Source organism: Vombatus ursinus, unplaced genomic scaffold, assembly GCF_900497805.2.
Source record: "Vombatus ursinus unplaced genomic scaffold, bare-nosed wombat genome assembly UNPS02000580.1, whole genome shotgun sequence".
Classification (NCBI taxonomy): domain Eukaryota; kingdom Metazoa; phylum Chordata; class Mammalia; order Diprotodontia; family Vombatidae; genus Vombatus; species Vombatus ursinus.
Window position 1 is genome coordinate 30,130,457 of NW_020940358.1, and position 15,278 is coordinate 30,145,734.

At 44.6% G+C, this 15,278-nt stretch overlaps 2 protein-coding genes across 3 annotated transcripts; both read left to right on the forward strand.

The window, feature by feature from the left end:
* Positions 1-1,636: 1,636 nt before the first annotated feature.
* Positions 1,637-8,805, forward strand: ANKRD39 (ankyrin repeat domain 39). The gene is made up of 4 exons (XM_027852150.1): positions 1,637-1,807; positions 3,433-3,536; positions 6,770-6,973; positions 7,443-8,805. The coding sequence occupies exons 1-4, from the start codon at positions 1,708-1,710 to the stop codon at positions 7,584-7,586; spliced, it is 552 nt and encodes a 183-aa protein (XP_027707951.1). The 5' UTR covers positions 1,637-1,707; the 3' UTR covers positions 7,587-8,805.
* A 2,737-nt stretch (positions 8,806-11,542) lies between these two features.
* Positions 11,543-15,261, forward strand: ANKRD23 (ankyrin repeat domain 23). 2 transcript variants are annotated; one of them, XM_027852131.1, is made up of 7 exons: positions 11,543-11,967; positions 12,099-12,224; positions 12,368-12,466; positions 12,584-12,682; positions 12,892-12,990; positions 13,230-13,328; positions 13,430-15,261. In XM_027852131.1, the coding sequence occupies exons 1-7, from the start codon at positions 11,815-11,817 to the stop codon at positions 13,523-13,525; spliced, it is 771 nt and encodes a 256-aa protein (XP_027707932.1). In that variant the 5' UTR covers positions 11,543-11,814; the 3' UTR covers positions 13,526-15,261. The 2 variants fall into 2 exon arrangements, with proteins under 2 accessions (XP_027707932.1, XP_027707940.1); XM_027852139.1 differs by lacking the exon at positions 12,099-12,224.
* The last annotated feature ends 17 nt before the right edge of the window (positions 15,262-15,278 follow it).

Consider the following 15,278-nt stretch of genomic DNA (forward strand, 5'->3'; position numbering starts at 1 on the left):
GGATTTTGATAGGTGAAATATTAAAAGTGAGTGGGAGGAAAGGAAGACATGTTTCCAAGGGGAACAGCTTTGGGTAAAAGTGCCCAAAGACAGGAAAGGCAAATTTTATGTTTGAAAATTACTTGAGGGTTTTGTAGGGTAGCAGTTTGACATAAGACTATGAAAAGCTGGTAGGGCGCAGACTGTGGTAATGGTAACTCTTTGATGTAAGAGGATCTGGGGTTCCCTAGACCTTAGCTATTAGCTAGCACAAAGGAATACCATTTTTTGAGAACAGGCAGAATTTTGACATCTTGGACAGTTATCTCACTTAGCTTCCCCTTTGGAACGATCCTGTGGGCTTTGGGGGAAAAAGGGACTATAATTCACTGAGAGGTAATAGTGATAGATATAGTGGGATGAACACCAGACCTAGAATAAAGAGATCTCATTCATTTTACAGATGAGGCAACTAAGGCCCAGAGGGCTTAAAAGTTACAAATTTGGTGGAAAGGGCCTTAGCAGTCATCTAATTTGAGCCCTAATACAAGGTCCCACAGGTGACAAACCTCAGAGGCAAGGTGCCAGTGCTCTTTCCACTATGTCCTAGGGTGCCTCCGTAAAATGATCAGGCGTAAAGTGATCAACCTCCCACACCCGTAAAAGGAGACAATGTATGCAAAGTGCTGTGCAAACCTTAAAGGATATACAGATGCAGCCTATTATTACCTATAAAATGGGAAAAACAACACTGGTATTGCCTCTTTGCCTTCTCTCAGATTATCTCCAATTTAGCAGGTATACTTATATACCTGGTATGTATCTAGCTTTTTGCATCTTTACCCCATTAGGCTGCAAACTCCTAGAAAGTAGAGCTGTTTTAGTCTTTTTCTGTTGCCCCCGTGCTTGGCACAGCGCTTACACACAGGAGGCGCTTAATAAATGCTTGCTGACCGGCCTGTACATGTGTAGTCTCCTATCAGAAGTACCCCGGGGCAGGCCTCATTCGCAGTGCTGTTAGAGGCCTGTGAGATTATCATTACCAGGACAGTAGCGATCCCATGGTGGTTTTGGGTCCGTAAGGGTTAGGGTGGGTTGCCTGGGCCTCTGCAGACATTCTCGCTGTCCAGCCTGAGGCCCTGTAGGAGAAGCACATCCCACGGGCTGGAGCAGGATCGCAGGCGCAGGCGCAGTCCTGACCGGAGCCTCCCCGCCCCTCCCTCTCCTCCCAGTCCGGCCACGCCCCTTCCCGCCACTGACGATCCTAGCGCGCCCTCCGCTGGACACAGGATTTCGGGTTCCCCACGTCCCGCCCCTTCTCCCCCGCGACTTTGATTGGCTCACGGGGCCACACCTTCGCCTTCCGATTGGTCGTCCGAGACTGGCATCGGACGGTAAGATGGCAGCTGGCTGCTCAGTGCACCTACCGTAGAAAGTGTGGGGTCCGGGCTGGGAAAGCAGAAGAGTCGTTACCTCAAGCCTCAGCAGGCTGGCGCTCCGGTTACCTGCGCATGTCCCTGTCTGGCTACTGCCGGAAAACCACTTTGGCGACTAACAACAGCGTGAGCTCCGGGGTACAAGGGGCGGCAGGACGCAGTGACGCATCGTGACGTACGCGTTCCGACGCAGCGTGACGTGACGCAGCGTGACGCAAAGGCGCTCCCATCCCCTCTTTGCTCCTCCGGGGCTGCTTAGTAGCTCTCTTAGGGTGCACTGCCTCCTGAGGATATGGCGGCGCCCCGAACCTGCGGGGACGCCTCCTGTTGCTCTCACCAGAGCACTGTGCCCGGCGTGCAGCAGTCCCTGGAAGAAATGGACTTCGAGAGAGGTGGGGGGGGGCAGGAGCGAGGCCGCTCCGCTCGAGTCTGCAGCGGGAGGCCGCGGAGCTTTCGGACAGGCCCCGGATGTGTGGAAATGAGGGACAGCTCCAGCCCTTCATCCTCACGCTGTCTGCATCCTCTGCATCTACTGGCAGTGGGACCAGTCTATCTAGTATCCTACCAACACTAGAAAGGGGTTTAAAAGTTTCTTTAATGTATTTTTTTTTCTGTATAGCCGAGGAAGAACAGAGGGATTACAGGTGGAGGGACCTCAGCCGTCATCGACCCCCTCCCCCCCTCCCCATGGTTGTTCAGAGGCAGAGGTCTGAGCTCTGAGCAGTGCTGGCAAGTGGGCAGGCCTCTGCTCAATGTGGATTGGATTAAATCCAGTCATTTCACTTCATCAAACACTTTATTAAGCACCTACCAAATGTACCGGGCACGGTGCCCCGCTCTGGGCTACAAAGACAAAAACAAGTTGTCCCTGCTTTCTAGGAGCTTATTGGGGGGGAGGGAACAATAATAGCTGGAGGGATTAAAAATTTAGATTTATATATGTATATGTCCTATGCATGTGTATGTACATATACGTCTATGTCGATGTATATGTACATACATGTATGTGTATGCAGGATATATATATATGTGTGTGTGTATATATATATATATATATAGCCTGGTTCACTATCTCCACGTATATATGTGTGTGTGTATATGTATGTATGTATATGTATAGCTTTAGCTATTACCATTCTCGTGTTCTGTTTTTGAGGTGAGAGGGTTGGGAGGGGGAGAGGAAGGCATTGTCCCTTCCATGTGGGCCATAACAGGAAAGATAGCCTAATACAGTGGAGAGAAGACTGACATGACAGCCACTTACTCTGAGACCTTGAACAAGTCACTTTTCTGGACCTCTATTTCCTCCTTTCTACAATGAGGTGGCTAGGTTGGGGGGGCACCGTATGTTTAGTTCCCTTCTAGTTTTTACCTGCTATGACACCTATGAATGCCTTGTAACCTTGTCCTGATTTTCCCTTTGGGTCTCATCTGAAGGGATGGTAAAAGTGTTTGGTTCTAGCTGACTCTTCATGACTCCTTGGACTATAGATTGTCCATGGGATTTTCTTGGCAAAGATACTGGAGTGGTTTGCTATTTCCTTCTCCAGTGGGTCATCTTTTTCAGAACTCTTCACTATGACCTGTTCTGTCTTGGGTAACCCTGCATGGTATAGCTCATAGTTTTATTGAGCTATGCAAGCCTCTCTGCCATGACAAGGCATTGACCCTAGAGGGATGGTAAAAGTACACTTGGATTTTTTCCCTTATTAGACTATAAGTTTCATAAGGGCCTTTTTATATCTAAACTCCTGTTGTTAAACTTTTATTTCATTGCTTTATAATAAATTTGATTATTCAGATGTTAAAGAGTAGAATTAAAATCACTGAACAAAGAACTGGACCAGTTTCTCTCAAGTTCTGCCTCTTTGCTCCTAGCTTCCCCTGCAAGATATAATAAACAAAATCCAAGGCCTTAGGCTTTAAATCTGGAACTTGGAGGTCAAAAGGTAACTGACCTTGGAGAGTGGCAAAAAATGAAATCCATATGTCTCATGCTCTGAAACTCTTTTCGCAGGAATCTGGTCAGCAGCACTGAATGGAGACCTAGGACGGGTGAAACATTTCATTCAGAAGGAAACAGATCCCAGTCAACCTGACCCTTCTGGATACACTGCCTTGGTAAATTTGACATCTTAAAGAATTTGAGAAGAAATAATCCTCTTAGGTTCTAGATTTGGACAAGGCAGAAGGAGAGGCTTGAATTAAGGGAAGAAAGGCAACTCTAGAGAAGGGACATTAAATCAGCACAAAAGGACTTACTAGATGGAAGAGAGTTGTTAAAAATAATTCAGGGAGACAGAGTCAAGATGGTAGAGTAAGAGGAAGCAATTGAGCCTAGCTTGCTACTATGTCTTCTCTACACTGATCTAGAAAACACACCAGTCCACATTCTGAATGGGAAAACCAAGAAAAAGTCACAGTGAGTCATTTTTCCAGCCCAGGGCAGCTTTGGAGAAGTGTGCAGACACTGGGAATGGGGGCTGGCTAGGAGCTTGGATGGTGGTGGCTGGAAGCATTCTGAGATCCAGGGACAGAAAAGAGATCTCAGAATTAGTACTAGGTGCAGAAATGTGTTCCATCTGGCAGCTGTGTCACCTATTACCTGGGTTCTGGTCATAGATTCAGGACAGGGAACATCTGTCAAGAACATAGGCCTCGTGCACTGAATAAGGAACAAGTTCTGAAAACCTACCTGTATGTGTCTGATCCCAAAAACATAGAAGAAAGGCGTAGCCTTTAGCCCAGAGTCTAAGCCTGCACTGTAATAACTTGGGCAAGAGTCCCAGATGAAAAGGGAGTTGGCAGTTTAGTTGCTCCATACCTGCAGAATCTCCCAGTGAACTAATAGTAACTGAGTCTGATAATAAGTAGTCTTCTGAAACTCTTATCCATACTGAAGCCAACAGACTCAAACAGGGTCAGGAAATTGAAGAGCTTAGTCTAAGACAGCAGTGAACAGATCTCTCCCCAGATTATACCACTTTGGGAGCACTGAAAACTTGCAGGTTCTCAGACTGAGCTGTGAAAACAACAGAAGGATTTAAAAGGATAGAAGTGTAGGCCAGACATCCCCAGGATTATAGAGCCCAGCACTATCATAAAGCCTGAAGTCAAGAAGTAAGCTGGAAGAATGAGTAAATAAAAAAAGAACCCTCCACCATAAATATTGTATATTGTATATTGTATATATTGTAACAGGAAATTCAAGACACTAAAAAGAAAAAGAATTATTTGAAAACATCTGCAAGCAAAGCTTCCAAGAAAAATGTAGCTTACACACAAGTCCAGCAAGAATTCCCCAAACAATTAAAAGTTAAAAAAAAAAGAGAGAGCTAAAGATGATTTTTAAAAAATAAACAAATGAGAGCTATGGAAGAAAGATTAAAGAGACTCAACAGCTTGGAAAAACAGGTTTTAAAAAAAGAAAACCTTACCAAAGAAAATAATTCCTTGAAAATTTGAAGAAAATATGAACTATCTCATTGGAAAAACAACTAACCTAGGGGCAGCTAGGTAGCGCGGTGGATAGAGCACCTGCCCTGAAGTCAGGAGGAACTGAGTTCAAAATCTGGTCTCAGACCAAACACTTGACACTTACTAGCTGTGTGACCCTTGGCAAGCCACTTAACCCCAATTGCCTAAAAAAAAAAAAACTAACCTAGAAAACAGATCAAGGAGAGTTAACTTAAGAATCATTAGACTATGGATCGAGCACTGGCCCTGGAGTCAGGACCTGAGTTCAAATCTGGCCTCAGACACATAACACTTTCTAGCTGTGTGACCCTGGGCAAGTCACTTAACCCCATTGCCTAGCGCCCGGCCCCCCCCCAAAAAAAGACTCGTTAGACTCTTGAAAGCTCGGAATAAAGAAAGAACCTAAACATCATACTTTAAGAAATCATGAAATCAAACTATCCAAATATCTTAGAACCAGAGGCCAAAGTGGGAATTGAAAAGAAGCCATTGCTCACCTCTGGAAATTCCCAAATGAAAATTCTCAGGAATATTAGAGCCAAAATCCAGAGCTCCTGGGTTAAGGAGAAAATATTGCAAGTAGCTAGAAAGAAACAGTTCAAGTACTGAGGAGCCACAGTCAGAATCACACAGAATTTAGCAACTACCACATTGAAGGAATGGAGAGCTTGGAATACCCTGGAAAAGCGGGGTGGTGCTGGAACAATTGGGGAAGGGGAGCATCACAGTAGTAATTTGAAATGACAAAAATTTTTAAAAAACATTAAAGAGTTAAAGAAAATAGATTGGAGGGAGGGGAGTGTTGAGTAATTTTTTTAAAAATAGGAGCAGTAGGCCAAATAAGTTTGGGAACCTCTGTAAGGGTAAAGGATCTAGGTTTACAGCCAAGAGTAACCTAACCAGTAAAACTGAGTATAATCCTACAATGGGAGGGGGAGGATGGACCTTTAACAAAATAGAGGTCTTCAAAGCATTTTTTTTTTTGGGCAATTGGGGTTAAGTGACTTGCCAAGGGTCACACAGCTAGTAAGTGTCAGGTGTTTGGTCTGAGGCCAGATTTGAACTCAGGTCCTCCTGACTTCAGGGCCAGTGCTCTATCCACTGCATCACCTAGCTGCCTCTCTTCAAAACATTCTTGATGAAAAGACTAGAGCTGAGTGAAAAATCTGACATGCAGACATAAGAGTCAAAAGAAGCATACCCCCAAAAAGATCAGAGAAAGGAAAAGGATTCATATACAAAAATATTGTAGCAGCCCTGTTTGCGATGGCAAAGAATTGTTAATTGAGGGGATACCCATCAGTTGGAGAGTGACTGAACAAGTATGAGAATGTGATGGAATACTATTGTGCTGTACGAAATCATGGTGGGCATAGTTTCAGAAAAACCTGGGAAGACATACGAACTGATGCAAAAAAAGCAGAATCCGGGGAACAATTTATGCAATAACAACAATATCATAAAAACTGTTATCTCTGAAAGATTCAGTAACTGTGATTAACATGGTTAACAACCTTAGTTCCAAAGGACTTATGATGAAATGTGCTTTCCTCCTCTAAATAGAGAAGTGATGGACTTAAGAGTACAAATTGAAGGATATTTTTCTTTTCTTTCCTTTTTATTTTTGGACATGTATGATTCAGGAATTTGTTTTGCATGACTACAAACATTTGTGATGAATTTTGTTTTTCTTTTCATTTGGTAGGGGAGAGGGAGGAAGGAGAGAATTTGGAACTGAAAATAAAACTGAATTAAAAACAGAAGATGAATATTTGGCCTTTTACTCCTTTATTCCTATTTTTCTCTTCCTTCAGAGTTGACTCTTAGGCATAAGGGTAAATCCCAGTTCTGATTTCCATTGACTTGATTCCCTATAGCACTATGCCAGTCGAAATGGGCACTATGCTGTGTGCCAGTTCCTCTTGGAGAGTGGAGCCAAGTGTGATGCTCAGACACATGGGGGTGCAACAGCTTTACACCGAGCCAGCTATTGTGGGCATACTGAAGTGGTTCGACTACTGCTGTCCCATGGAGCTAATCCAGGTGTGGCAGATGATGATGGAATGACTAGCCTACACAAGGTATATATCAATTTTCAAACATTCTTGCTAATTAATTGGAATGAGGGAAGGAGGGATCTGTGTCATGAATAGTTAAATCAGGTAGGGATGATAACTAGTAGCTAGGAATTGGCTTTTTTCAACAGTTCTCCCTTTGGGATAATGACAAACAAGGTAGTAAGGAAGAAATGGCTTTAGAACCAAGACAGGTAATCCATAAAGCAGTCTATACCATTGTCAGAATTTGCCTTTTATCCCTGGCTCTTTGGTGGGAAAATCAAACCAGAAAGAGAATCAAACTGAAAGTCACTTTATTTCCAGGACATTAGAATAGTGACTGTCTTCTTTTATGAGATAAGGTGGTTCTGTTGGGGTTTTGGGGGCACAGCAATGAAGAAACCTCAGGGAAGAAATGTCAGAACTGATTTAGTATGTCTTAGGAAAACTTTGATTCCCTCTTTCTCTTCCTGATGGTTGTTTTCCTTCACAGGCTGCTGAGAGAGGTCACTTGGATCTGTGTTGCCTCCTGCTGCAGCATAGCCCAGCTTTGAAAGCTGTTCGAGACCGTAAGGCCCGGTTAGCATGTGACTTACTGCCTTGCAACAGCGACCTTCGAGACCTGCTTGCTAGCTGAATAACCAGATTCCTGTCTCAGCAACAATTCTGGAATCTCGATCTTCTACCCCTGCATTCTATGGAGTGGGAAACTGAAACTCAGGGCTTGTGAGACTGAACAAAAGAGATAGGACCGTCCTGAGGGAGGTCACTGCCCAGGCCAGGAAGGGAACTTGGTGTAGGTGCTCAAGTCTGACAGGTGATCATATTCTAAATTAGCACATGTGGAAACAAGCTATTTCCCTAGTTAAGAGTCGGTACCAATGACCAGATAATTCTTTAAGGGGAAACAGCTTCTTCTTTCCCACACCCCAGAACAACCCTTTTTCTTAGAGTAAAATATTCTCCTCTGATACCCTGATAACCCAGTGAGTTAATCTTCTTGTTATGGGGCAAATAATGAAAAATAGAGTCAGACTTATTTTTACTTTAGTATTTTGCTGGCAGTCATAAGCAACTCTTCAGTGCCTTTAAAACTGAAGGCAAGAAATCATCTAAAATCTGTCAAAACCACCAGGAAGCAAAGTGTTAGTGGGCCGCTTGGACATTAAAGCATTTGCAAGGAAAATAGCTCTGATGGTGTTGCTCATTTTGGACTACTTAACTTGGGTGAGAATTCAACAAGCAGCTTGGTGTAATGGAAAGAGTGTTGGATTTGGAGTCAGAATCTGGGTTTAAATCTCAGCCCCATGACTACTTTTGTCATCCGTAGATGAGCTGGTTAGAGAAGATGATGTCAAAGTTCTCTTCCAGCTCTGAATCCAGCTTTTAACTCCTTGCTCAGTGAATCTCCCTTGGTCACTCAATATTAGGAACTTCAGCTTTTTGTCGTTCGGCATGTGCCCCCTCCCCCCGCCCACCCCCAGGCTTTGCAGTCTTCTGTTGCTCAAGTTATGGAATCATCTTTCTTTAGCATCCGTTTTTCCATTGAAGGTCAAGATTTTAACCAGCCAGATAAAGAATTGGACTAGCTCTAAGAGAAATAGGCACAGCTTATTTCAGGGGAATCAGGGAAGAAAATTATGGAACTGGATTTTGTGGTTGTTAATACCTAACAGGAAGAGAACTCCACAAGCTACAATTTCACTTGGTTCAATTATGAGAAAACGGTTCCTGTTCATGGACAGAGGCCACACAAAGACCTACTTTAAATTGGTTGGGGAGCTTGCTTCTTGCTGCCTATTCCTACGAATATAGGCTTAACATTTTTAATAAAGGAAAACAAAGTGCTCACTCCATAACCTAATGATTTAGAGATTGATAGTGTGCTGTGTGTCTAGAGTTTGTGTCTGTGGTCATTATCCTTGTTTTGGAATGAGTACTGTTGGTGATGGGGTTAAGCATTTAGCTTAAGAAATTCAAAATTGGTGATTTATAGGAGAAGAAAAATAGGGAGATGTTGGAAAGAGAGTTATGGAATTATCAGGCAGCGGGGAATAAAGTGCCTTGGTCAGTCATCAGATGAAGTTAGTTTCTTCTCTTGAGGCGACACTTCTGGGTTTAACAGGCCCTTGCTGAACACCCTATTGTTTCTACGTAGTTCATCAAAGGCATAGAATCTTGCCTCTTTCTTGGCAAATATGGTGTTATTTTCACACCCCTTTTGGCATTTATGCTGCTGTAGAATAACATGGGGACTATTAGCTTAGACCTTGTGACCACCCCTGTTTAAATCTGGGCTTGCTGGATGATCATTTGTAATTATGGTTCTGCTATACTTACACTCATAATACACTTGGGCTAGACTCCCCTGGGTCATCTCTGCTAAGATTGATTTGCCAGTATTTAAAGATGCCAAATAGAAGGTGTCAGGGAGTAACGGGATATGACTGATTCAGCTCCTAACACCACCATATCCTGGCCTCAGCGGGCCCTATTTCAAGGCTGGTATTTTGGTTAGTTACAGAACCACTGAACTATCTCTGACCCTGTGAGCCTTGGCTTCATCCCTGGCCCCAAACTGGGCCCTTCCTATGCCCTCTATCTCAGTGGCAGAGTGCTGATATAAAAAGCAAACTGCCACTCAGCTAGCCATAGTGAGGGAGTGAAGAGCAGGGGGGGGACCATGGATTTCATCAACATTCAGCAATTGGTAAGCTGGGGGCTATGGATAGTGGGAAGCTCTCAAATTTCTTTTACATCTTAAAATGGGAATTTCATGTAGGGAATCCCAGAATTTACTGTTTATACTTTTGTCTCAGAGAAGTTTTGTTGTTGAACTAGAGTTTAGGTAGCAGGAAGAGGAAAATATTTCATAATATTAATGCTAACTAAGCTGGCAATTACTTTCTACTTTCCCATTTTTCCCCATCTGCTCATGTTCCAAAGTCCTCACTGAGATGTTCCTGTGCATTGCCTGACAGCAGGCCTACACAATCTGTGGCTGCCACTTACCATCCACCAGGACTTGCTGCCCACCAAGATTCCTCCTCCATACAAAGGATTTTTTTTCTATATTTTTCCACAGGCCACCTAACTCGTTTGGCATAAGCACCCCTGGGGCTGCAGGTTATGCAGGTCTGCCCTATAGCTAGCCCTCTTGACCGCCTAGAAATAGCTGTGTTTAATTCAGAAACCCGTTCCTTTGTTGGTGAGGAGTACTTTAGGAGTCATTAATTGCTCAAGCCTATCCCCTTCCCCAAGGTGTTATCTTAGTTCCAGTGTGTAGAAGACAGAATGTGTTGTTCGTCGGGATAGAATTGTTAGGGTATCGTGTGTACAGAGTACCTCTGATTTTTTGGGGAGTCCTGCCCTGAACCGTTAGGATTAGGAGGACTGGGGATGCCTCGGGCCTTCTGGCAAACGTATCAAGCCAGAGTGGTGTCCTGTCTAGAGCCAGATTCCTGATAGTTGTTGTAGGAATGGTAATGACTCTACCCTAGGTTGTACTAAAGAGTATTCGAGTAGCAAGGGCCCTTAGAGATCATCTAAGTGACCTCATTTTGTAGCTGAACAAATCAAGCTCCAGAGAAAACAAATGAGTTGTCCACTATTGTATGTATAACTGCAGGGATAGAGCCATGAATCTCCTCTTCTGTCACTCCAGTCCCACCTTGCTTCCGGGCCTGCAGTGGACTTTCCAGGGAGCCCAGGGCAATGGAAATACAAAGGGGTTGAGGGTGGGGTGGGGTGAAGTGTTATCAGTCAGCACCAGTCGTTACTTCTTGGCTGAGATAACTTAGTTGAGACAGTGTATAGTTACGGTGACTGAAAGGTCAACACAACTTGTGCAGAAACTAGACCCAAATAGAAATTCCTAAGGCAGGGGTTCTTAACTCGAGGTCCATGGACTTGTTTTTCAATATAACTGGTTTACTTGTAATCCTCTGTATTTTACTTCATGCATTTTAAAACATTCTGAAGAGGTTCACAAGCTTTACCAGATTGCTAGGAGCAAAGTAGAGGGTCCATAACCCAGAGTTAAAAACCCCTGTTCTGAAAGTGCTCTATTTTACCCCGACCCAGATCTCATCTTTATATCCCTTCCTTCCCACTGTTCCCAGCCCCTCAGCAAGGAGTAAACAAGAATGAGTTTGTCTCCTGGAATAGTCTAGGAATCTGCACTTGTGCCCCTGGGGCAGTCTGCCCCTGATAGCAAGCTGGGGAATGAGTGATGAGCTGTCATCTGTTCAGCATGTTGGAAATGTTTTCCTCCCCTTATGTGACCCTACCCAATTTCAGGAACAAATGTGGCATAAATAGAACTAAGATTATGACCCCCTGCAGGGACAGGTGCAAGTGCACATGGCTGTCAGCCACTCCCCAGATCCTCAGGAAGCACTGCAGTTGATGAGAACCTGTCCCTTTTCTGAGCTTAGCCACAGATCCAGGGGAATCCTGGCTCCCTGGTCCACCAGGCAACAGTTTTCAGAGAACTTTCAGAAATTTCCTGACACCCTCTTCTGCCCTTTCCTCACAGATAAATGGTGAGAGAGCCGAGGGCAAAGTCCTGGGAATCGGACATGGAGTCCTTGATCCTGGAGGCTGGAGAGGTGACCCTGGACTGAGTCCCCAGGAAACTGTGGCCCTGGAGAGGCAAAAGTTAGAGGAAGAAAAAAAGAAAAAAGTGAGTGCGTGTGTGTGTGTGTGTGATACAGTGAGTGAGATGGCTGCAGAGCTGCTACGGTAATGGTGTATACAGGGGGGGGTATAATGAAGTTATAGCAGATGACCTCAGAGGTTTTCAGAATCAGTTTTGATAGCTGACTATTCTCCCTCGCCAATAGTTTCTACCATCCTCATCTCACATGTTTTTCCCACCCTTATTTCAGCTTGAGGCTTTTAACAATTCCAGGCTCAGGCTTGAGAGCCTGGCTGACTTAGAGAATTTGGTGCTGCAGCGGAAAGAAAGGCGCCTGAAACGGAGGGTCCCTCCCAGGGCACCTAAGCCCCCGGTAGAGGTGAGTGGGGAAGACCAAAGAATGGTGGGAAAAGTACGTTAATAGTGCCCTAGGAACATTTCAGTCTGGGCTCAACACTAAAAGTGTTAGCCTGTTTCGAATGATCCATGATTTTATCCTGACTACCCCAGCTGCAGCCTCCATCCCAGCTGCAGCCTGTGGACCTGGAGACATTTCTGAAGGCAGCTGTTGAAAACCAAGAGCTCCTGATTGACAAGTACCTGGCAGATGGTGGTGATCCTGATGCCCATGACATGGTAGGGTAGAGAAATAAGAGAACGTAACAGTCTTTGACATACATTTCAAACCTAATTATCAAAGGAGTCACAATTCCTTAGTTCTAATCCTCTTGGAAGGGTAGCCATCCATACATATCTCCGTTTCCTCTCTCCACACCCAGTTTCACCGAACAGCCTTACACTGGGCTAGTCTGAAGGGTCACAGCCAGATTGTGAACAAACTGTTGGAGGCGGGTGCCACAGCTGATGCGCGAGAAATGGTAAGTTGGGAGGAAGAGCTAGAAGATCGGGGATCTCTTTTCTTCCAGTGGGGCTGAACTGGGAAAAGTTGGTCATAAGGATGTCCTTTCTGAAAACCTTAGGACTTTCTTTTACAGTTGGACCGGACACCTTTGTTCTGGGCCTGCCGTGGAGGACACCTAGAGATCCTTAAACAGCTACTCAACCAAGGGGCTAACGTCAATGCCCGGGACAAGGTAAAGGTTCTGGCAGGGAATATAGAGGTGTTATTAACTCAAAGAGTGTCAGTGCTGGAGAGCTAATGTGGTAAGTCCTACAATGAAAAAGTTTCTTTGCATGGAGAAAGGGGAAATTTTGTGTATTGGGTTTAATATGGCAAGGTGTTTGGGTGAGGTAAACTGTTTGGCATTAATAAATTCCTAACATAAGACTTGCCCCTATCTAGATTTGGAGTACACCCTTGCATGTGGCTGTTCGAACAGGACACTGTGACTGCCTTGAACACCTTATTGCTTGTGGGGCCCAAACTGATGCACAAGATAAGGTAGGAAAATTGTCTTAGTAATAGAGAGTGACTTGAGGATGTTATGATTAAAAAAGAATGATGCAAGGAGCTAGCTGCTCATTGGCATCACCTGTTGTCTTCGTGGAGTTCTATAATTGGAAACTATTTCTTCTCACCACCATTTCAATTGGTTCATTACTCATATTTGGGAGAGATAGGAAGGTAAAAAGGGTATGGAATAAAGGGAGGGCCCAACTCTTAACATGCTATTCCTATAGGAGGGAGATACAGCCTTACACGAGGCAGTAAGGCATGGCCGTTACAAAGCCATGAAGATGTTGCTGCTCTATGGGGCCAAGCTGGGTGTTCGTAATACTGTGAGTATGAGAGTTGGCCAAGGGAGTTTTCACTCAGATGTGGGGGGTTGGTTTTCAGGGGAGAATGAAAGTTTGTATTTGTGACTGTTCTTTGTTCTCAGGAGGCAATGACACCAGTACAGCTAGCACGAGATTGGCACAGAGGCATCCAAGAAACACTACGGGCCTATGTTGGGCATCCCCGAACTCGTTGCTGATGACAATGACAGACCTTGTAGAGGCTACCACCATTCCATCCCCTTCCCTTTTTTGTCTATCAGTTATGGGATAGCTCAGGTGGTCAGGCCACAAGTTGGGATTTTCCCAACTCTATTCCCCTGTCCCATTGAGCTGTTCTACTGTACCAGGCAAGGTTAATTCCTTGGCCTTTTGTTTCTTACCCCTCTCCTCCCCTCAATTCCTAGTGATCTATTTAGTAAGGAATATTGGTCCAGATTATTTTCCTTGCCCTTGAATTCAATCTTTCACCTTCCCTGGTAGCTACCTCAATGATTAGGAAAAAAAAAATTCTGTTAGAAAAAGCAAGGTCAGGCTTCAGGATGGACATTGTCAAGCACACATGTAACTCTAAGGGGTGTCCTATTTGGTTTGAGCTGGTCAGAGACAAGCTGTTCAGGTCAGTAAAGAGATTATAAATTTGTAAAGGTAGGAGAGAAGACACTCTAAGTTCTGTGAGTGGTAGCAGTGAGGTTTAAGATACTCACAAAGGTGAAGTTAGGTAGGTGAAGACTGAGGGGATGGGAACCATCTGGTGGTCTATCAACCATGGTCCCACAAAAGCTATTCAGAAGCTTCAGGACCAGAGAATTGTGCCCTTCAGCTTGTGGGTGACCTCAACTGTATTACAACTTATATAAGGGCTCATGCTCATTAGCAGCAATCCTGATGGGGCATGGTGTGGCTTTAGAAAGTTTCAGTCTTAAGGATTCTTGAGATGGTTGTTGGCTTTTGCAGAGTTATGGTGTATTCTGGGATTATTCATTCTATGTATAAAACAGCACACCCAAACCCTAAGTCCATAACCAACCTGGTTGCTCAAAATTCCTCTAAGACTGACAGATGAGGGCTAGAACCCTCCGCTGCCCCAGAGGAGTCATCTCTCTCTGCCCCTGGGCTTTGGTCAGAACTTACATGATTTGGTTCATTTTCTGTTCTTGTCAGGGTATTAGTGCGTGGTCTCTTGCTCTGTGGTTACTTGTGGCCCACCCAAGATACTTGGGGTGGTGGCCTGTACTTGCAAGGGTTGAGGCTGCCCTGTAACATGGCAGGTAGGAATTTGGAACTAGGGTAGATTTCCATGGTTGTGGTGCCACCTCTCTCTACTGCTTGTCACAGAAGGAAGTATGCCTGCTATCTTACGTATAGCAAGGCAATAGGAGAAAAGGCTGGCTGCAAAGAAGATAGTGGAACTGAGTATATAATACATTCTGGATACTTTCTCCATATATTCTTTTTATACACTGAAAATGTGTATTATGAAAATACACTTTTCTTAGTGGTTACTGGGGAGTCTTAAGGCAAGTTTCTACTGTCCTTACCACTAAAGTTTCTGATTTCTACGTATTGCTGGTCCAGTACTGCTGGTCAGGCTAAGATCCTAGCATCACCAGAGACCTCATCTTCAAATACCTTGCTTTAGCCCCACTGACAGAAGATAAGGGAAGATGGAAGCCCAAAGAAGGACAGGACCCCTCTCTTAGCCTGTTAAGTGCTCTGGGCCAGGCCTAGGTTGAAGGCCTGGATTACATATCCTTATCATGACAAGTGCCACTGTGGCTGCTGATTTTCTGTCTTAGGCTCCTGCTCCCCTTGAGCTTTAAGGCTAGGGTGTCCTCCATGTAGGATGAGAGCAAGACAAAACCACCCCTGTAGGTTGAGGCCATAAAACCTTCCACACACCAGCAGCCTGGCCTTGCCTTCCAGGCTGTGTAGCCTACAGGGCTGGTGCCA